The sequence below is a fragment of the Nicotiana tomentosiformis genome, chromosome 11 (genome assembly GCF_000390325.3).
Source record: "Nicotiana tomentosiformis chromosome 11, ASM39032v3, whole genome shotgun sequence".
NCBI classification, from domain to species: Eukaryota; Viridiplantae; Streptophyta; class Magnoliopsida; order Solanales; family Solanaceae; genus Nicotiana; species Nicotiana tomentosiformis.
Window position 1 is genome coordinate 24,745,692 of NC_090822.1, and position 21,829 is coordinate 24,767,520.

The 21,829-nt window shown below is 32.7% G+C and overlaps 2 protein-coding genes and 1 long non-coding RNA gene across 3 annotated transcripts; 2 read left to right on the plus strand and 1 right to left on the minus strand.

Moving 5' to 3' along the window:
• Nucleotides 1–2,201: 2,201 nt before the first annotated feature.
• On the minus strand, nucleotides 2,202–9,454 carry LOC138900678 (uncharacterized). Its single transcript, XR_011411804.1, has 2 exons — nucleotides 9,321–9,454; nucleotides 2,202–2,495 (listed from the first exon to the last, which is right to left on the minus strand). It is a non-coding gene; the product is annotated as an uncharacterized lncRNA (long non-coding RNA).
• On the plus strand, nucleotides 2,465–6,346 carry LOC117272945 (protein CHLOROPLAST IMPORT APPARATUS 2-like). The gene is made up of 3 exons (XM_009595691.4): nucleotides 2,465–3,748; nucleotides 4,522–4,677; nucleotides 6,100–6,346. Exons 1-3 carry the CDS (start codon nucleotides 2,687–2,689, stop codon nucleotides 6,157–6,159), a joined length of 1,278 nt encoding a protein of 425 aa, XP_009593986.1. The 5' UTR covers nucleotides 2,465–2,686; the 3' UTR covers nucleotides 6,160–6,346.
• A 59-nt stretch (nucleotides 9,455–9,513) lies between the features above and the next one.
• Nucleotides 9,514–12,218, plus strand: LOC104090569 (protein CHLOROPLAST IMPORT APPARATUS 2-like). Its single transcript, XM_009595692.4, has 3 exons — nucleotides 9,514–10,539; nucleotides 11,038–11,186; nucleotides 11,953–12,218. Exons 1-2 carry the CDS (start codon nucleotides 9,514–9,516, stop codon nucleotides 11,179–11,181), a joined length of 1,170 nt encoding a protein of 389 aa, XP_009593987.1. The 3' UTR covers nucleotides 11,182–11,186; nucleotides 11,953–12,218.
• The last annotated feature ends 9,611 nt before the right edge of the window (nucleotides 12,219–21,829 follow it).

Consider the following 21,829-nt stretch of genomic DNA (forward strand, 5'->3'; position numbering starts at 1 on the left):
ATATCTAAAGTGCATACAAGAATTAAAATGTACAATCTGATTGAGATATTTTGAAAATATCTTACGATAAGGAATCCTTAAAGCCTGTAAAAGGGCAAACCCTGTACAGAAGTCTCTTCAACCAATAAACTGTATTTATTTCAAATAAGGAAAGAAGAAGGAAAAAAATAAATAGGGACCTTATCGTAAATTAATTTTTATTTTTCTTTATTTTTTCCTTATATTGGTGAAATTTGATATTTCTAAGTTCATATATGCCTATTACTCTGAAGCAAAGCATGCCAAAGAAGACTCTTGATATACATAATCCTCATTCCACCTTCATCATCAACAACAAGAAATAAAATAAAATCTTAATGTTTAATTAAAAAAAAATTATTCATGGAGATAAAACGACTTCTTGATTTCAAGACAATTGTTTTGCAAAATCGAAATAAAAATTTATAAACGGTCTCGTAGTGAAAAAGGCATAAGTTTTTGCATTATGCATATGGTGTTCCTCTATACCTAATTTCTTTTTATCTTTTAACTTCAAAAATAGCTCAATTGATCTTCTGATAATAAGACAATTTAAAATTTAAATTATTCATGAGATGGAAGTCAAGGGGGGAGATTTGAGGAAATTAAACTTAGGGGAGTAGTTGTGCAATATTGTTTAGAAGCCATTGATCATAAATAGGCATACGTTGAATTGCCATATGCCACACACAAAGGACCACAAAAGACACCAATAGGGTTTTAATCATTGCACTCAATCTTAGATCCAAAAAAATACCACCCCTATCACTTTTCTAGATACATGTGAAAATCCTCTAACCCCATATAAGACAGTCCACGTCATCCAAGAAAATCTCAACAACCAAACATAACTTGCCATGTCATCAGATAAGAAACACTTTTTTTTATTATTCCTCAAAGAATTTTAGGTATGGTACTTTCAGTTTTATGATAGAACAAAGGAAATCCATGAGTGCCCATGATAAGGATTAGATAGTATCTTCAACCTGTTTTTCACTGCCTCTCTTTGTTACAAATTTGCCCCATACTTGATAAAATGAAATAACAAGATGACCATGCACCTTTTATTCAAATTTATTATATTCAAGATAATATTAAATTATTTATGAAAAAGAAAGATTTTGTTTTGAATTGTAGAATTGGAACTTTTGAAATATTTCATTGTATCTAGGACATCTAGATAGATATTTGTTTCCTCCTCTTGTATTTCTCTGTAAAAACAAAAATGAACTGAATATTTTTCAATATACAAAAAAAGTAAGTTTATATTTTTGGGTATATGAAAAGTTTTAATTGAACATGTTTACATAAACTGATTGAACTATAGATAAAAAATATCCACACACGGATCATATTCGAGGAGGAAGGGATCGAGATTTATCAAAGTTGGTTAACTAACGAGTTTGTGACGTATCTAACAAATCTTTATGTATTAGTTTCACATTATCTTTTCTTCATAGTAATTCTTTTTGAGAATTTGAATGCGTTTGAACTTATTTCAAACTGTTATTGACTTGTTTAAAATTAACTATCTATAATTGTTTTCACTTCAAGATTTTGATCCTAATCGATTAGTCCTTTGACTCAAGCGAAACACATAATAAGTCATTATGTCACAACTTACCAAGAAGTTTACAACAAAAGTTTTATAAATAATGCACTAGTAAGGATATTTTAGTAAATGAAGTAAAATGTATAGTTGTACTGCAAAAAAGTGCAAAAACAGGTAAATGTACGTAGAGAGAAATTCTAACACAAAGCAGTAGTGGTCCATTCAATAGTTGTAGCGTTTCTTTGTCCCTTTCTTCTGTACTGATCTCAATCACTCAAAGGCCAAAACACCCCAATCTCTTCACAGACACAGAGGGGAACTGTCTCTGCTATATCTAGTGAACTCATCAACAAATCTTAGCCTTTTATCTTCCTATTCCTATATACATCTCCCGTGACCACTGTACCTAAAACCCTCTCTTTCTTTCTATTTCTCAGGGTTCCATTTTATATATTTGGTTTATTTTTATACATATGCCAAACCCCAAAACCCTTCTGAATTCCTTTATTTAAATACCCTCATTTCCATCCTTAGATATTTCCCATTTTTCAAAGTGCTTTCTTGAATTCAGTGCTTTATCTTCTTTCCTAGCTCAATTCTCTCTTCTTCTTAAGTTAGATTCTTTTGGATCGGAGTTAGTTAATTCTAAGAGGTGTTTGTTTATTTTACTCCATTTGTTTTGTTTGGTGAGTTGAAGCCAAATTTTTCTTAATGTTTCTGGTGGATTCTTGGACCAAGTATAGAGGGAACTGGTGCTGAAAAGTGTTTAGTTCATTGACTTTTTTTAAAATTTATATTAGTGCTTTGGGAAGTTTGGTTTATAGTGAGAAAAAGTATACTTTATAGGGGTTTGGTCTATTTCCCATAAAAAACACTACTTCCTTGGAAAACTTCACCAAACCAATACATTCTTGCCAATTGGTTCCTTTTGTTCTTCATGTTATTTCATACTTCACTTTTTTCCCCAATTTGGAAGTTCATTTCTGAATTGCAGGCCTAAGAATTCGCCTGATTTGTGAGAATTAAGTCTGAATTGCTTAATGGGGTTTTCAAGAATTCATCATTAAATTCCAAGATTTCAATTCTTGAATTTCTTCTCTGTTTCTCTTTAGTACAATGTCTTGTTTAACTGGAGGTGGAAGGGCAGCTTATAAATTGGATTTAGAAATTATAAAATCTCCATCTAATTCATGGACTTCACAATCATCTTCACCTTCTTCAACTCTTTCAGAATCTAGCAATTCTCCTATTGCAATTTCCACTAGAAAACCTCGAACCCCTCGAAAAAGGCCTAACCAAACTTACAATGAAGCAGCAGCCCTTCTATCCACAGCCTATCCTAAAATATTCAACACAAAACACCTCACTAAGCCTTGCAAATTTACCAAGCCACACTACCCCTTCTCATATGAATCCTCAGAGTTGGTTGTGCCTTACCAAATGGTCGAAAATTCGGGTTTTTTACTCCATCCTCCATTGCTAGAAAAACCCAATTGCCCAATTGAGCAAAGGTTAGTGAATTCTTGTGACAAGCCATGCCAAAGTCCAGGGGAAATTGATTCCAAAGGCAGTAGTTCATTAGAGGTTTGTGATGAATTTGAAGAAGATTTTGATGCAGAGTCTATTTTGGATGAGGAAATTGAAGAGAGTGTCAATATTGATAGTATTATGGGGAAGCTAAATGTGGAGAATGAATCATTGAATGAGTCCAATTTTAGTTATAGCAATAGCAGCCACCAACACAATTTTGGTACGTGTTATGGTTTTCCAATAGGACTAGGATTTGAAAATAGATACCAATATGATTTTGGCATGAGAAGTGGGGTGCGACCATTGAGAAATGTTGATGACGGAGATTGGTGGAAGTATCCTAGTGTAAATGTTATCGACATTACACCGAAATTCAAACCGCCGGTAGAAAAGAAGAAAAAGAAATTAGAGAAACCGGTGGAATTAAGGGGTTCAGAATCATCATCAGCAAAGGATAATTCAATTACTAAGAGGACGAACAAGGATAATTCAAGTCAATCAATCAAAGAAGAGGTCGACATTCCAAAACCAAAATCGACGTTGCTTCTAAAATTGAACTACGACAACGTTTTGAACGCGTGGTCCGATAAGGAATCGCCGTTCTCCGATGAAATTCCGGGATCGGAGGCTGCCGGAAATGATGTCCAAGTAAGTGTCTTTGGAATTCCATGAGCAATTGAAACTTTGATTCTGTTATTTTAGTTAAAAGTGGTAGCATACTAAGATAAACTGCAACATACCTTTGGACCACGACACGTGCATCTCACGCTTTTCTCTTTCTATATTTTCTTAAATGTATATATATATTTTAAAAGTTTTCTGCTTTTTATTTGACTCGTTTTCCTTTATGTGCAATTCATGACATAATATTCAAGTTGGTAGTTGGCATCAAAGCGATGTTACAGTCTACTTCTTTCCAGCTTGAAAGTGGGACCTTTTTGACACACTAATGTACTCTTTTACAAAATTAGAAAAGTTCAATATTTTTTCTATTCTTTTTAATAATATTATTATTTTTTTCTATTTCCGTTTTCGACATAACTACGTCTATGCATCCTTAACATACAACAACACATAATGATTACTATATTTTTTTTAATTACTTTTCTTAATATTTTATTCAAGAATATGTTGTTAACGTAATAAATGCTTCCAAAAGAAATAATGACATTGTTTTATTATCAAATTATTTATTACTATTTCAAGTAGGTCATTCTGTCAAGAGCATATTCTATAATATCGAGTGTCTTGTAATTATGTAATTGTTTTCACCCTTTTGTGCTTTCCTTCTTGGTGGCATCTTTCTCTTCTTAGAACTATTTAAAATCAATAAAATTGAAGAATGTATAGGAATATGACATAATTTGTTTCCTTTTTTATTTTTCGAGATTCTGATTTTCTTAAATTAAATTTGTATGCAGGCCAGATTAGCACAAATAGACTTATTTTCAGAGAATGGAGGAATAAGAGAGGCTAGTGTGTTACGTTACAAAGAAAAACGACGCACACGTTTGTTCTCTAAAAAAATTAGATATCAAGTTAGAAAAGTCAACGCTGACCGACGACCCAGAATGAAGGTACCGTTATTATGAAAGGATTTAGCTTAGATACATTGATACGTGAAAGAATTTTTATATTATCAATAAATTTAGCTTGTTTTAGCTGGTTGCTTATCATATTTTTAAGTCAATAATTTTCTTTATTATTTGTAGTTTACCTTTAGTTATTTTCTAGATAGTAATATAAAGAATTTCTTGCATTATCAATATTTAAAAGTTAAACTCATCATGAAAAGAGCAGCTTGAGTTTTATGAAAATGTAATTTGGCCTCTAAATTTTCTAAATTCGGTCTTAATGAGTTTATAGTACTTCAAGTGTTCGATTAATATTTCGTTTTATTTATTTATTTATTTATTTATTATTATTATTATATTTGAAAGGAAGGTTCTCCTTTTTCATTTTCACAAAAGAAAGGAAAATTATTCCTTCCTTTCGCTTCCTTTCCCTTATTTTCAGGCTTATATGATATTAAGAAGGTGTCTATTTGTTTTAATCAGTAAATCATTGTCCCTACAATTTTCTATACATTCTTTTCCGTTTTCTTAATATAATTCAATGAAGGAACAAATGAGCCATATTTCTATTTCTCCAAACATAAGATAAACTTTTCTTTGTTTTGACCACTAACATTAGAAAATGAACTCTTACCTCAATCATTTTGGTAGCAAAGTTAAAATCACATTGTGGAGATCTATAATGTCATATAAAGGCATTTAACTTTAGGGAATGATGTTTTTATTTTCATGATTAACGATAGATATTTGTATTAATAAGGGTTGGGGTGAAATGATAAAAAAAATCTATTTAATTGGATGTTCGAGTTAAAGTTTCAAGAATTTAAAAACTTATGATAGGGAGCATTTTTCATTTAATAAAATTAAAAAAAAAGAGTAAAAATAGACATTTGCAATCATTTCTGAATGATTGTTTATTTTTCAAATCACTTTTGGACTTTTGGTATAGTTGGAGTAAGTACGGTTCTCTTTTTATTTTATTTTTTAAATGAATTGTTTTTCCAAATAACTCGGTAATCTTGAGAATTTTGAAAGGAAAAAGTCGATTATAGGTTTAAGAATTCGTTTAAATTTTTTTCTTAAATCCTCGTTCATTGGACATATATTATTAAACGGAATTATAAATAAAACTAACGAAGGGCAAGAAAGTGTTTTCTTTTGGAAGTACGTATAACTCCACTTAATTAACATCAATATAAGTAAATTAGGTTCCATTTTTTTCATTGGTATTTACTGTATAATCCCATTTCATGTCATTAGTAGTCTCTTAATTTCGGCTTGACATTGATAAGAATTGAGTCCGGTTGTATTTGTACAAGCTAATTTCAATTCAACCTATAAAGTTCTTTAAAATCATTTATACACACCCCAAATTATCGTTATTCTATTTGGACCTCAAATATATATTTTTCTTAATTCTTGCAGGGTCGGTTTGTGAAAAGCCCAAATTCACCAGAGAGAGAGAGAGCAAGGATGAAGAGTTGATTTATCTAGAATTTTAGGATATTTTTCCCTTTTTATTTTTGGATATTTTCAGTTTTGTTACTTCTATTTCATTATTTTTCTTTTTAAAGTTATTCTGCCTTGTTACAATTAGAATAAAAGTACCGAGGAAGATAGACTAGTTAAGACAATGAATATGAAGCAGAATAGTTGAAATTTTTCATCTTCTCATGTTTGCTTTGTTTGTTTCCTTCTCTAGTTTCATTTGCACCTAGATAATGTTTTTCAGACAAAAAATCCAGTTCCGACATCTTTTATATATATATATATATATATATATATATATATATATATATAAACATAGTAGATTTTGCTATCAGTTAATATACTGTAATAACAATACATATTCCTAATTTATCAGCCTAATACAACAACAAATGAAATAATTGAATTGATCTAGACCAGAATGGCAAGTTGGTATAATAAACACCGACGATGTGTAGATTCTGAGAAACACTAGACCATATTATTAGGTCTATCGTAGATAACCTTATCTTTCATTTCTACAAGATCAAGTTCACAAAACTTTATCACGTTATCATACATTTCTATACAATTCACGAGATCAACAAGAGGCAAAAAAAATGAAAAAGGAAGAAGAGGTAAAGGATTGTAGAGCATCTACCTCAGTCCTCATTACATGTGATGATTGCAATACAACAAGGAATGAGTTTTAGAAAGATGTTACTTAATATACAGTTGAGAACATGGGCTGTGTTTAACACATTCAAATCCACAAAGATAAAGGTGAATTTTCAACCAGTTGTGAAAAAAAAAACAGATAAGGGTCTGATTTGCCTCTTTACTATTATAAATAGGCCTTATTTACCATTCGTTTATGTTTTCTATCAAAAATATCTCTACAGTTATACATTAGGTTCATATTTACCCCTTACACGTTAAAATAGGTCACATTTGCATTTCGTTATACTTTAAGATCATATTTACCCCTATACTCTTCAAAAAGGGTTATATTTGCCCATTGTTATACTTTCTTGACATATTATCCTTACAATTATACCCTACATTTACCCTCATCCGATAGATCGCCATGTCCCACCTTTGTTTTCCTACATGGCACCTATTTGGATTTTTTTTTTTCTAATTTAAATATGGTTACCTATTTAAGATAATTTAACCCGCCCACCCAATTTAAATAAGACTTCATTAACTCCATTGTTGTGAAACTTTTTATAATTTACTTTAGTTACTGCAATAATTGTGAGTTGTATTAGATTAGTAATTTTGAGTTTAAAGTTATTGTTTGCCAATATGTTGCCGCTGCCATAACTATTGTATTTCACACAATCTTCATAAATTGTGTGAAATAATTAAATAAATCAATTAGAGATAACACTATAGTTTCGTTCACTAGTGCACTGTCCAAAATTTTCTCGCTCTCCGAAAAACATGAAGCTGACCCGGAGAAGAGAGATGGACGAGTGGGGGAGGGGAGGGGATTGGGAATTATGATTTCCATTTATTTTAGTTAGTGTATCTTATTTAAATTGGGTGGGCAGGTTAAATTATCTTAAATAGGTGACCATATTTAAATTGGAAGAAAAAGAAATCCATATAGGCCCCATGTAGGAAAACAAAGGTGGGACATGGCGATCTACCGGATGAGGATAAATGTAGGGTATAATTGTAAGGATAAATATGTCAAGAAAGTATAACGAAAGGCAAATGTAACCCTTTTTGAAGAGTAGAAGGGTAAATATGATCCTAAAGTATAACGAAGGGCAAATGTAACCATTTTTAACGTGTAAGGAGTAAATATGAACCTAATGTATAACAGTAAAGATATTTTTGATAGAAAAATTAAACTGAGGGTAAATAAAGCGTATTTATGATAGTAAAGGGGCAAATCATACCTTTATCCGGAAAGAAAATCTTCTTCTCTCTATTCAAATTTTAATAGGTGGGTATAGTTATCCCGTACTTGTGCTAGTGGGAGGTTACGAATATTTGATAAAATTACTCGAGATACGCACAAATTGGCTAGACACCACTGTCATCGGAAAATCCCCTCGTCTAAGAAAAACCTATCTCTTAATTTGTAATTGCAAATATATCATATTCGAGGAGGCAGAGATCAAGCAATTTAAAGTTTGTTAACAATACAAATTTGTATTATATTTGACAAATCATTTTGTATTTGATTTCACTTCTAATGTTTATTAAGTGCCACGCTATTTTTTCATCGTAATTCTTTTGAGAACTAGAACATGCTTGAACTTGTTTCAAGGTTGTTACTGACTTGTTTTAAACTAATCATTCAACAATCGTTTCCCTTCAAGATCTTAATTCGTTAGATTTGAATCTTTGATTCGAAGAATCATATCTTATGAAAGGCATAACAAGTCATATACTCTCCTCACAAATTATCAAGAAGGTTAAAATAATTTTCTTAGAAATAATGCTTTTGTAAGGGCATTTTAGCAAATTATCGAAGAGAATATGTGATTGTAATGCAAAAGTATATATAGGGAAATTGTTACACAAAGCAATAGTGGTCCACTCAATAGTTGTAGCCTTTGTTTGTTCTTTTCCTCTGAATTCAGATACACCCCAATCTCTTCAGACACAGAGAGAAACCGTCTCTCATCAACAAATCTTAGCCTTATATCTTCCTCCATATACATCTCCCGTGACCACTGTACCTAAAACCCCTCTTTCTCTTTCTTTCTATATTTATACATATGCCAACCCTAAAACCCTTCTGAATTCCTTTATACCCTCATTTCCATTCTTAGATATTTCTCTACCAAAAGTCCCATTTTTCAAAGTGCTTTCTTGAATTCAGTGCTTCATCTTCTTCCTTAGCTCAATTCTTGGCCAAAGGGCAAATCCAAGCAAATTCTCTCTTTCTTGAGTTTTGACTTGATGATAGAGTGGTTTGTTTATCCATTGTCCATTTGTTTTGTTTGGTGAGTTGAAGCCAAATTTCTTTTTTAAATGTTAGAGTGAACTAGTGCTGCAAAAAGAAAATGCTTTAGAAAGTTTGGTTTATAGTGAAAAAGAGTGTACTTTTTAGGGTTTAAGAGTCTGTTATTGTACTATTTTGGTTTATGTCCTTACAAAAACATAGTACTTCTTTGGAAAACTTCACCAAAACCAATACAATTCTTGCCAATTGGTACTTTTTCTCTAGCTTCTTCTTTGTTCTTTCCCAATTTGGAAGTTCAGTTCTGATTTGCAGGCCTAAGAATTCACCTGATTTTTGAGAATTAAGTCTGAATTGCTTAATGGGGTTTTCAAGAATTCATCATTGAATTCCAAGATTTCAATTCTTGAATTTCTTCTCTGTTTTTCCCCTGTTTCTCTTTTAGCACAATGTCTTCTTGGTTAACGGGTGGTGGAAGGGCAGCTTATAAATTGGATTTAGATATTATAAAATCTCCATCTAATTCATGGACTTCACAATCATCTTCACCTTCTTCAACTCTTTCAGAATCTAGCAATTCTCCTATTGCTGTTTCCACTAGAAAACCTCGAACCCCTCGAAAAAGGCCTAATCAAACTTACAATGAAGCTGCAGCCCTTCTATCCACAGCCTATCCCAAAATATTCAACACAAAACACCTCACTAAGCCTTGGAAATTCCCAAAGCCACACTATCCCTTCTTATATGAATCCTCAGACTTAGTTGTGCCTTATAAAATGGTCGAAAATTCGGGGTATTTAATCCATCCACCATTGCTAGAAAAACCCAATTGCCCAATTGAGCAAAGGTCAGTGAGTTGTTGTGACAAACCATGCCAAAGTCCAGGGGAAATTGACTCCAAAGGGAGTAGTTTTTTAGAGGTTTGTGATGAATTTGAAGAAGATTTTGATGAAGAGTCCATTTTGGATGAGGAAATTGAAGAGGGTGTGATTGATAATATTATGGGGAAGCTAAATGTGGAGAAAGAACCATTGAATGAGTCCAATTTTAGTCATAGTTTTGGTAGTACTTGTTATGGTTTTCCAATAGGACTAGGATTTGAAAATGGATACCTCCAATATGATTTTGGCATGAGAAGTGGAGTGCGACCATTGAGAAATGTGGATGACGGGGATTGGTGGAAGTATCCTAGTGTAAATGTCATCGACATTACTCCAAAATTTAGCAAACCGCCGATACAAAAAAAGAAGAAGAAAAGCTCGAAACCATCATCAACAAAAGATAATTCGTCTCCAAAAAGGACGAACAAGGACAATTCGAGTCAATCAACCAAAGAAGAGGTTAAAGTTCCAAAGCCAAAATCCGAGTTGCTCCTAAAATTGAACTACGACAACGTTTTGAACGCGTGGTACGATAAGGAGTCGCCGTTCTCCGATGAAATGCCGGGATCGGAGGCTGCCGGAAATGATGTCAGAGTATGTGTTTTTTCTTCTTCTTAATTCCATGAGATATTGAATCTAGGATTCTGCTATTTTATTTTAGTTAAAAGTAGCATACAAACTGCAACGTACTATTGGACCATGGCACGTGCATCTCACGCTTTTTTGCTTTAAATTATTTTTTAAGAAAAGCTTTTCTCCTTTTTAAACGCTTTTTCCTCTGTTAATATTCAAGTTCCGCTGTTGTTTTCCACTCTAATTTATTCTTTAAAAAGATTTTAGAAAAGTTCAATTTTTTTTCTATCCCTTTTAAATTATTCAACAGGTTAAATTATTATCATATTATTTATTATTCTTTCAAGTAGGTCACTAATTTGGTTCTATTATATCGAGTGTGTTTTAGTTACATACTTACATGTTTGCATCTTTCTTTTCTTAGAAGTATTTAAATATCAATAATGTATAGGAATATGACATATTTGTCCTCAAAATTCTGATTTTTAAATATTAATAATGGTTTAATATTGGATGCAGGCCAGATTGGCACAAATAGACCTATTCTCAGAGAATGGAGGCGTGAGAGAGGCTGGTGTGTTACGTTACAAAGAAAAACGACGTACACGTTTGATCTTTAAAAAGAATTTCACCAACTTAGAAAATCCGATCGATAATGCATAATGAAGGTAGCATTATTATAAAATAATTTATCTATAGACATGAATAATTTAAAAATATTCGCACTATCAATGTTACTTGTCGTGATGGGTTGCTTGCTTTATTTTTTAAAATATTTTATTTATTTTTAATAATTACATATACTTTGATATTTATAAAAAGCTCTAAATCTCTAAATAGTTGTTGATTTTTTTGTCTGTGTTTTGACCGCTATAATTAAAAAATGATAAAGTTAAACTCTTACCTCAATCATTGGGTAGCACACTTAAAATGAGATTGTGGGGGATCTATAAATCATATAAAGACCTTTAAAAGTTTTCTGCCTGTGAATGATTGTTTTAACTTTTTCTCAGTTCACTTTTTGTTTTGTGTTCTTTTTCTTCTTTTAAAAAAAATAGAACTAAATTTCAATTACTCTATCGAAGTCTAGAAAATTCTGAAAGAAAAAAAAAAGGTCAATTTTATAATTAGGGGTTAGTTACAAATTTCTTATTAATTCATTGGCCGTATGTCGTTAAATAAATCAATTTATGTAGGGGAAAGAAAATGTTTTCTTTTATAAGTACGTATAGCTCCACTTAATTAACAACTCTATGAGTAAATTAGGTTCTTTTTTCAATGGATTTATTGTATAATCCAAGTTGTACTTATACAAGCTTATAATTTCAATTCATCCTATGAAGTTCTTCAAAATCTTTATATTTCTTTATACACCCCTCATTTATCTTTATTCTGTTTGGAACCTCAAATATCTATATTTATTTATTTTTGCAGGGTATTTTTGTGAAAAGACCAAATTCGCCAGAGAATGAGCTAGGATGAACAAGAACAAGTTTTGTTTGATACTAGAGTATGATTTTTCTAGCATTCTTAGGATCGTTTTACCTTTTGTTTTTTGGGTATTTGCAGTTTTGTTTCTCTAATTTCAGGTTTTTTCTTTTTAAATTTCTTTTGTCTTGTTAAATTGATAATAAAGTACCAAGGAAGATAGACTAGTTAAGACAAGCAATATGAAGCAGAATAGTTGAACTTTTTCTTCCTTTTCCTGTTGTTTTTATTTTATTTTTTCTTCTCTAATTACATTTGCACCAAGCTATATGAAATAATACTTTTTACTACAACACAAGTAAATTGTTACTACTAAATGGTTGTGAAACGATGAATAAGAAATTTCTTTTCTCATTAAAAATTTCGATTTCGAGCATTGAAAATAAAAGGGAGTGCTTCCTTTTTTAATGAGTTTGGCATGGTGTGGGTGGAAAAAACATAAAGGAGAGTAAATTATCAGGTCAACTTGAAGTTCTCGCTCATTTGTTTGCTCTTATAATTAATGAGAATTAACACGTATTTATGTACCGATCTATACTTACTTTAAAGTTAACAAAGTCCTACAATTTCGAGCTCAAGGGTAACCAAGCTATAGAGTGTGCCCCTTTAAAGTTTAAAATAATAATATGTAGACTTGTACCTTCTGTCTCACTTTTTTGGCTTTTGTGGTTGATATTACTTGTTAGTGTTTCTTCTTTTGGAGCCGAGGATCTATCGGAAATGACATTTTTATCCTAAGGGTAGGGATAAGACCCGTGTACATATTATCCTCTTAGAAATGACACGAGGTAACCACTTTAAAAGGTTGCTATTTAAAAATTAGTCAGTGCATCCTAAATTTTAGTTTTTCAGTTCTAATTTTTAGGACAAAAATATCCTGAATTGTCTTGAAGTTAAGATTTTTAGTTTAAAATTTTAGGACAATAAATAATCATTAATCTCTAAATAGCATCCCTGAGAATGACTATATATACACTTGCCCACATTATCCTCCTCAGACCCTACTCGTGAGACCCCACTAAGTTTGTTGTTGTTATACCTTCGGCCCCAATATCTTTTCTGTTGGTTCGTAAAATAATTTTTTCATTATTGAACAATAAATTCATAATAAATCACTTAAGAGAAGAAATAAATTTTAACTAAAAATGAAGAAATATATTATTATTAGTTGGCAGAGCAATTTGTTTCATAAATAACTCTATACCAGCTACTAGGGGTGTACATGTTATTGGGTTGGTTCAGGTTTTTTATTTATCAAAATAAATCAATTGTGCCGATTTTCTAATTCTATAAACCAAACCAACAAAACTCGGGTCTTTTCAATCTCGATTTCTATCATTTTTTCAGTTTTCTTGATTCTTTTTTTTTCCGGTCTCCATAGGAGGGGATATACAAAGGAAACTGACGAACCGTACTAATCCGATAATTCGAGTTAAACCGAAAATAAAAGAAAACCCGACTATGGTTTGGTTTGATGTTAAGAAAAAAATTCGACCATAATTGGTTTGGTTTGATTTTAACTAAAAAAAAAACTCAAAACCAAATCAACCCAACATTACATGATGTATACAAGTTTTAAAAATATTTATTGTAATGTAATTTATAAATATTTTTAAAACTTTTTCATAGTTTTCTCTTTTAATGTATTATTTCAAGCTTAAACTTAAAATTTTTGAACGGTCAAATATATTTTATAACCCATAAAAGTTAGTAACTCAAATACTATTGTCATTCCTAGTATTCAATACTAATGCTAACAAAAAATAATCAATTAAATGCTAGGAATGACAATAGTATTGGATATTTATTTTTTTTAGTTTTGCATTGGTTTAGATAGTGAAAATGCATAACTTATTTTTATTATTATTTAGTCATGTAATTAATACTTAGTACTTATTAGTCGTACTTATTTTAACATGATTTAGTACTTTTAGATTATGTTTATTTATATTATGGCTTATTAATTAGCAACATTTATTTTATGCGACTTGTTGGGTATTTTAGTATAATATCATGACTCATCTCACATTATTTTATATTATTTTCTTGGATAACATCTTATATAGTTTTATCCTATTAGGACCTAAGAAATATTAAAGTACAAATTATATATTTTATACTATGAAGATTTTATCGGAAAAAATCCGAAAAGTCGAGATTGAAAAATCCGAATTTTCTTGATTTGGTTTGGTTTATAGATTAAAAATTAGAAACAATTGATTTGGTTTGGTAATTCAAAAATCCGAGCCAACCTAACATATGTACATCCTTATTGCATAGCATAAAACATGTAACTAGTACTCCAAAGTCCAAATATTTTTTCTTTCCTAGTAAAATACAACGATTATATGGTGCAAATAACACTAAAGGTGAGATGAATCATGGTATTGTATTAAAATATAGTGTCACCAATAATAAAGACAATAAAATTCCATTAACATGTACTGCTAATAAGTTGTGAATTGAATCATTATTTAGCATCGATTTTGATTAGGTTTTAGTTTGAACTTTATCTGACTTACTGCCTAGACACTGATGGGCTACTCATAAATTTATTGGATCATTCAAAAATTTTAAGTCCGAACCTAAAATATTATGTTAAAATAGAAACTGTAAAAAAATTTAAAAAATATTTATAAATTACCTTATAATAAATGTTTTTATGTATAGCATATTTGCAAAGATTCTATACATGTAATGATTTAGGTTTGACTTTTTTTAATTAATATTAAACCAAACCAATAACGATTGGATTTTTTTCTTCAATATCAAACTAAATTAAATGTCCCGAACTCAAATTGCCGGTTTGGTGCGATTTATCAATTTTCTATTTACATCTCAACTTTCTGTGGGTATTATTACTTGTAGCCCGCGCTAAAAACTATTTATATTTGGCAGCCGAAAAAATATATAAAACTTATATAATTTTTGTATATAACATACCGAATGTGTATATATATACAAATTTTATATATTTTTTCGACTATTATTTTTACAACAACTATACAATATCATTTTTTAACTTTCTGCAAAGGGAGCCCAAACCCATTAACATAGTTTTAAGGGTACAACGAGCTAGGATTCTAGACGTGTGTATGGTATAACAGAAAGCCAGAAACTCTAGTTGTATTGAAAATGATTATGTTGTTGAAAAAAAGAAAGAAAACGCTTATTCCATACGTGCTAGAAGTTATATTCTTCCTTTTGACGAAAAACTAGTAATCAAACACCATAAAATGACTTTCTCATAATATTTTTTTTTCCTGAAAATGACTTGTCATACTAATAAATACATCCTAAACAAAAATTACCACTCGTTTTCTTTTCGAACATAAGAAAATGAATTAAGGGCTCGTTATTAGTATAATATCATAGGTACACCTAGAAAATAGATCCGTTTTGATGAAAAACTGGTGATCCACTATTAAAAATGACTATCGCACATGAAAATAATTTCTTATTATATCAAGCACACCCTAAGCAGAGAACACCACTCATCGTTTTTCCAGCCGTAATAACAATATCTACTTATCTAGGATTAAGGGCTTTTTTATTAGTATAATATCATATGGTACGGTAAACGCTGTATTCTATAATCTTTTTAAGTTTAAAAAGTTCAGGCTAGTAACTCAGCTGTACACAAACTATGATAGTATTTCTAATTTTTTAGCAACCATATTATTTTCTAATTATTTAGCAACCATATTATAGTTCCTCGTTTTAGCTTCCTACGAAAGGTAACTTATTCCTAGTGGGATGCTGCATTACTAATGTCACCATATGGACAAGAGATAAAAGTATACTTCAAATTTTAGATAGATTAATCTATCACAAAATAAAACAGACTTCAAAACTAAGTAGTTTTTCGTGGATACGAGACTCCGAATTTATTTTAATAAATAGGCATACATAAAACTGCAAATTCATAATTCGCAAAAAAGAGGTAGCCCGGTGCACTAAATTCCCGCTATGCGCGGGGTCCGAGGAAGGGCCGGACCACAAGAGGCTATTGTATGCAACCTTACCCTATATTTCTGCGAGAGGTTATTTTCACGGCTCAAACCCGTGACCTCCCGGTCATACGACAACAACTTTACCAGTTACGCCAAAGCTCCCCTTCCAACTTTACCCGTCATAATTCGCAAGAATCGCAATATTGATGGATGAACATAGTTGGATCTAAAGCTATGCATAATGCTTCTAATAATTCTACAGGTGGAGATAATATGAAAGGCCTTTTGATATGTGAAGCACTGTCCTTAACTTTCTCAGGAAAGGCTAAATAACAAATATGTTGTGTCAACACAGTTTTCATTATTGTTGAAAATTGAAACTTGTTTTAAGGCTTCATAGAATTCTGAAACTGGCCATCTACCTGTTACCTCATAACCATAGATTTGAATATGGAAATCCTCGTTGCATTCATGGATAACCCTAAAACTTTCTTCATACACTTGCTTTGACATTGGAGTAAACGAAAGGTTTACGCAGTTTTCTGTGTTTACCAAGAACCTTTCGCCTATCTTTTTGTCTATCCATGCAATAGTCGGTGAGACGAATATAGAGAGGACAATTATGATAGTGATGAGAGTGAATTTTTGAGCTTCCATCTTTTCAGTTTCACAATACGAAAAAATTTAACTAGAAGAAAAAAACTCGTATAACACCACTACGAAAGAATGTGGTTAAAAAATTTAACTAGAAGAAAAAAACTCTGTATAACACCAGGGGCGGAGCTACAGTAGTGAGTGCGGGTTCGGGCAAACCCAGTGACTTTTTACGGAATCCTGTATTTGTATTGAAATATTTATTAAATCTATATAAATATATACTGCCGAACCCAGTAACAAAAGGGGTTTTGGTTCAATGGCAAGGGTTGTGGGTTCGCTGGGAAAGATGGGGGTTCAATTCTCGTTGAAAGCAGTGTTTTATTTTAAAATTTAGAACCCACATACTTAAATCCCTAGCTCCGCCTCTGTATAACACCACTACGAAAGAATGTGGTTGCTGAATGGAGATATTCCTAATTGGGAACGGCAGGGATAATGATGTGTTAGTATTGTTGTTTTAGTCAGATTTTATAACCTTTTGAGTAATTCAAGGTAAAGTTGGACTAGGATTCTTCTTTACCAATTTTGATACAAAAACAACTCGTAGTACTAAATAGTATATATATTACGTATCCGTTGCAAATTCCTTCAAAAATAAATAATACCCTTTTTAAAAAAGGTTATTCTATTTGACAATTGATAACGCACGCATAAACCTGCATGTTAGTACTAAATAGTATATATATTACGTATCCGTTGCAAATTCCTTCAAAAATAAATAATACCCTTTTTAAAAAAGGTTATTCTATTTGACAATTGATAACGCACGCATAAACCTGCATGTAGGAATGTTCACACTTCGTGAGTACCTAATTTTTTACCGTACTTGAATATTTCCCGCTCACATCTTTCCAGGCGCGTCCCCACTCCATTTTCCTTTGTCCCCCATGCTTGTCCCCCATACTTGTCCCCCATGCTTGTCTCCTTACACTTTGCTCCCCATTCCACTCTCCATTGTTCCTCACTCCGTGTCCCCCATGCTTGTCCCCTATCATAAACCCCATACCCATTTTTAGCTATTAAAAGACACACATAACACACACAAAGAAAAGGAGGAGAACATCACAGAACCCTCCCCCCCTTTGAAAAACCTAGCAACGCCTGTCTCCTCCCAGAGTTTCATCCATTTTATTTCTCTGAAGAACACACACCTCACCCAAAAAATTAAAACAAAAAATAAAATAAAAACTGCCGCCTCCTTCAAGGACTCAAATCCTCTCCGCCAAAGCAGCGACCACCATCGCAATCCTCTATCACTTTCTTTGCCAAAGCTTCAATAAATTACAAAGCATAGATAGATTAAACATTGAGGATAAGTTTCGGGTTAGATCTAACTCCGATCAAGGTTGCCGTTGAGGTCTTGAGTTGCCGGTTCCGTCCGGATTCACCGGCAAAAGCTTCGGTAAGAGGTTCACTCTTGTTCGAATTTTGAAAGAAGCAGTCAAGCAATTGTAAAGGTTCATTCTCTTCTACTCTTAAATAAATTTCGTAACTTCGACTAACCTTAACGGTGTTTCATTGAGTTACCTGTTTAATTATGTTAATGTGAGATGAACGAAACTACGTTGGCCACGTTAATTTTGATAGTTTCTGTTTTCATTAATGTGTTAATGAGGGTTCTGTTTCGATGAAATTTAGTACTAAAACTTGGTAAGGTTTGCTACTTAAAACTTTAGTTTCATATGTTTACTTGCATTAAACATGGATTTCACGTTGATATTTTCTTATTCTGATTTAAAAAGTTGATCTCCAAAAGTTTGCTCTTGATGTTGTTTCTTTTAATCTTTTCTATAATGCACATGTGAGGCCCATTACCATTCTTTTGTGCTGATTAGTGTAGTTAAATAGCTTTTTTTTGGTGTAAAGGAAAAGCAAAGCAGCTTTAACTTTGATAAGGATACTGTAATCCTACTGATTTATCTTTGTTAATTTTACTTGTTAAATGCTCTATATTTCTCTACACATCCTAAAGCTGCTACATTTTTGTTTCTTTATGTTTTTTTAAGCTAGGGATAATGTTGTGTTCTTACAACGCTTGATACGGTTTAGGTACTTTAGGCGTGATTTAATAATAAATCACCATGATCATGGGTACGGTTTCCGTGACATGGTCACGATCCATAAATCCAAATTCGGGTGTGCATTTCATGTGCCCCGAACGTAACTTCTAATAGTAATAAAAATAAACATGTCGTAAATCGCGGGTGCATTTCATGTGGCGCGGTTTGCAATGTGAACCAAAATGACAAGTGTACGACACCATGACTTGTTCCAAAAATAATTTCATAAATATTAAATGCGGTTCAAAAGTAAAAAATGTACAATAGGTTTCAAACATGCAATAAATCAGATAATTAAACCAAATATAGTCAAATAAAGCGACCGTGCTAGAACCACGAGACTCGGAGAATGCCTCACACCTTCTCTCCGGTCAACAAAATTCCTTACTTGGACTTTGTTTTCGTAAACCAATAATAATAGAGTCAAACCTTCCTTTGACTAGGGATTCAAATAAAAGGTGACTTAGAACACCCCCAAAACTCAATTCCAAGTGACGACTCTATAAGTAAAATAATCTCTATTCAAGTTTGTCACTTTAGTTGGAGAAACTCTTTAATCCACCATCCATAACACACATTCATGTCTTTTCGGGGGGCATAAAAGGGGTGTGACAGCTCTTGCGACTCTGCTGGGGACCTCCAGAATTCGAGCTTGTACATTGACTTTATTTGGCTTTATTAATTTTTGTATATATTGTGATTTATTTGGGACTAATGTGTTACTTGTCGAGTTTTTACTGTTTTGATATTGTTAAACTGTACATATAAATTGTATCTTCTCTCGCATCCCTCTGAGTCTTGTGATAATTAACTATGTTATGTTTGCCTACCAGCATCACAAAATTTCTGTCTTGAGATAAAGTCAGTTAGCCTACCAGCTTCTGGTGAAGGATTTAGTCTTAGTCACACGTGTTTAGGCGGGAGAGCCTTTAGCTAGCCAGTGCTGTTCTACTACTGGTGACGCTTGATGCTCCTCGGCTCGGGTTGTTCGCCCCGGTAAGCCAGGTCTAGATACCATCTCCTTTAGCATTTACAAACTTAGAAGAACAAGCCACAAGCAATGAATATCCCTAGTAGGCTACGCTTTATTTGCATCATGTGCATTTGACTTAGCAACGCTCGACACAGAGGCCGAGTTCTGTTTTAGGACAGGCTTTGTTGAGACCATTATGTTATGTTACGTGCTACTTGTTGCATTATTTGGGAGGCTTGCATGTCGACTGACTTTAGCATATATCAGTTGAACGAAGAGAGAAAGAATGATGTGGTTTAGTGCATATGGTTTTTAAAGATTAATTTTCATAAATAAAAAATAAAAATAAAAAGAACATAGTCTATTTTCACCGAACTACGCAGGTCTGATTCTCACCGGATGTGAGATACGTAGGCAAACCTCATCGGTTTCGTCCCCCAATTTTTAAAAATCCAAAAAGATATTTTCCTTTAATTACTTCTTTAGAAGCTTCTTTTTTTTTGAGACTAAAAGTCCAAAAATATTTTTTTTTTCAAGTCTTTCTCCCAAAATCCAAAAAAAAAATCTTTCTTTTGAAATTAAAAAAAAAAAAAATCAAAATTCAAAAATATTTTTTTTTACTTTAGAAGTTTTTCTTTCACCAATTCCAAAAAAAAAAAACAATCGAAAAAAAAAAATTATAAATATTTTCTTTGTTAGGAAATTTTGTCGGATAAATTGTACATGAAAAAGAGTTAGTTTATCTATTTTATTTTTTATCCACCGAACTACACGGGTCTGATTCTCACCGAAAAAAAAAAAATCAAAATCCAAAAATATGTTTTTTCCTTCTTTAGAAGTCTTTCTCCCAAAAAATCCAAAAACAAAAATAATCAAAATCCAAAAAAAAAAAAAAAAATTCTTTCTCCTTTAAGAATTCTTCTTTTCAAACATTCCAAAAGAAAAAAAAAGAGCTAGCTTATGAACTTTATTCCCGGTATCCCTGAACTACGTAATGATCTAATTCATGCGGCGACATGATACGTAGGCAACCCACAAAAGGTTCGATCAAAATATTTTTTCAATGATTCTAAGATGAGGGATCAAAATGAGGCGTGAGTGGAAAAAAAACCGGAATGAAACATGAAGCCTCCAAAAGCATGCTAGAAATAATGACAATGATAGGAGCATGGCATATTTTGTGTGATTCATATCTATAAAATGCTTAACCCTAACACGTTTGTTGTCTCAGCTCTTTTAAGTAGGCTTAAGGTGGTTGGTTTGTGGTGAAACTGGCAACACACCATTACTTCACTAGATCTAAGGGAGCGGTAGTGATGGCCAGCAATGATGAGATCGAGTTGATCAGTGACGACCCTCAAGGTCAATCAGTTGAACAGGAGTCGGAGGAAATAAGAAAATTGAGACAGCAATTGTCTGATGTGTATCAAGCTTGGGTGTCTGGTCAGCCTCCACCCCGTGGTCCCTCAGAGGAAACTTCCACCGTACCTCTGGCTACTCAACCACCGCCCCATGCAACGAGCGACCACATCCTACCACTAGGGTATGTGCCAAACTACAGCCTCCACGTTACTCCTGGTACGTCTAATGTGCGACCTCCAGTCACACCGGTCAGGAACACTCCTCTAGTCGTGTCTGGCGCGCCGGCATACACAATCCCGCCTCCACATCCTGTGACGAGGCCAATCAACTAGCCACCATCACGTGCTTATGATGGCCAATACTACTCTCCAATACTCCTCAGTACGAGCCACCAGTGAAAAATGAAAAGCCTACCAAGACGGTTGAGTCGGATGAGATGGCCAGGAAAATGAAAAGTCTTAAACAGAACATAAAGAACATACAAGGATTAGGGGGTCACAAAAGCATTTTGTTCAGTGATTTATGCATGTTCCCTCACATCCATTTGCCACCAGGGTTCAAGACCCCAAAATTCGAGAAATATGATGGACACGGTGACCCTATCGCCCATTTGAAAAGGTACTGCAACCAACTGAGGGGTGCAGGTGGAAAAGAAGAATTGCTGATGGCTTATTTTGGAGAAAGTCTTGTGGGAGTAGCCTCCGAATGGTTCATTGACCAAGATATCTCTCACTGGCATATCTGGGATGACATGGCCCAAGCCTTTGTCAAACAATTTCAATACAACATAGATATTGCGCCGGATCGCAATTCCCTGT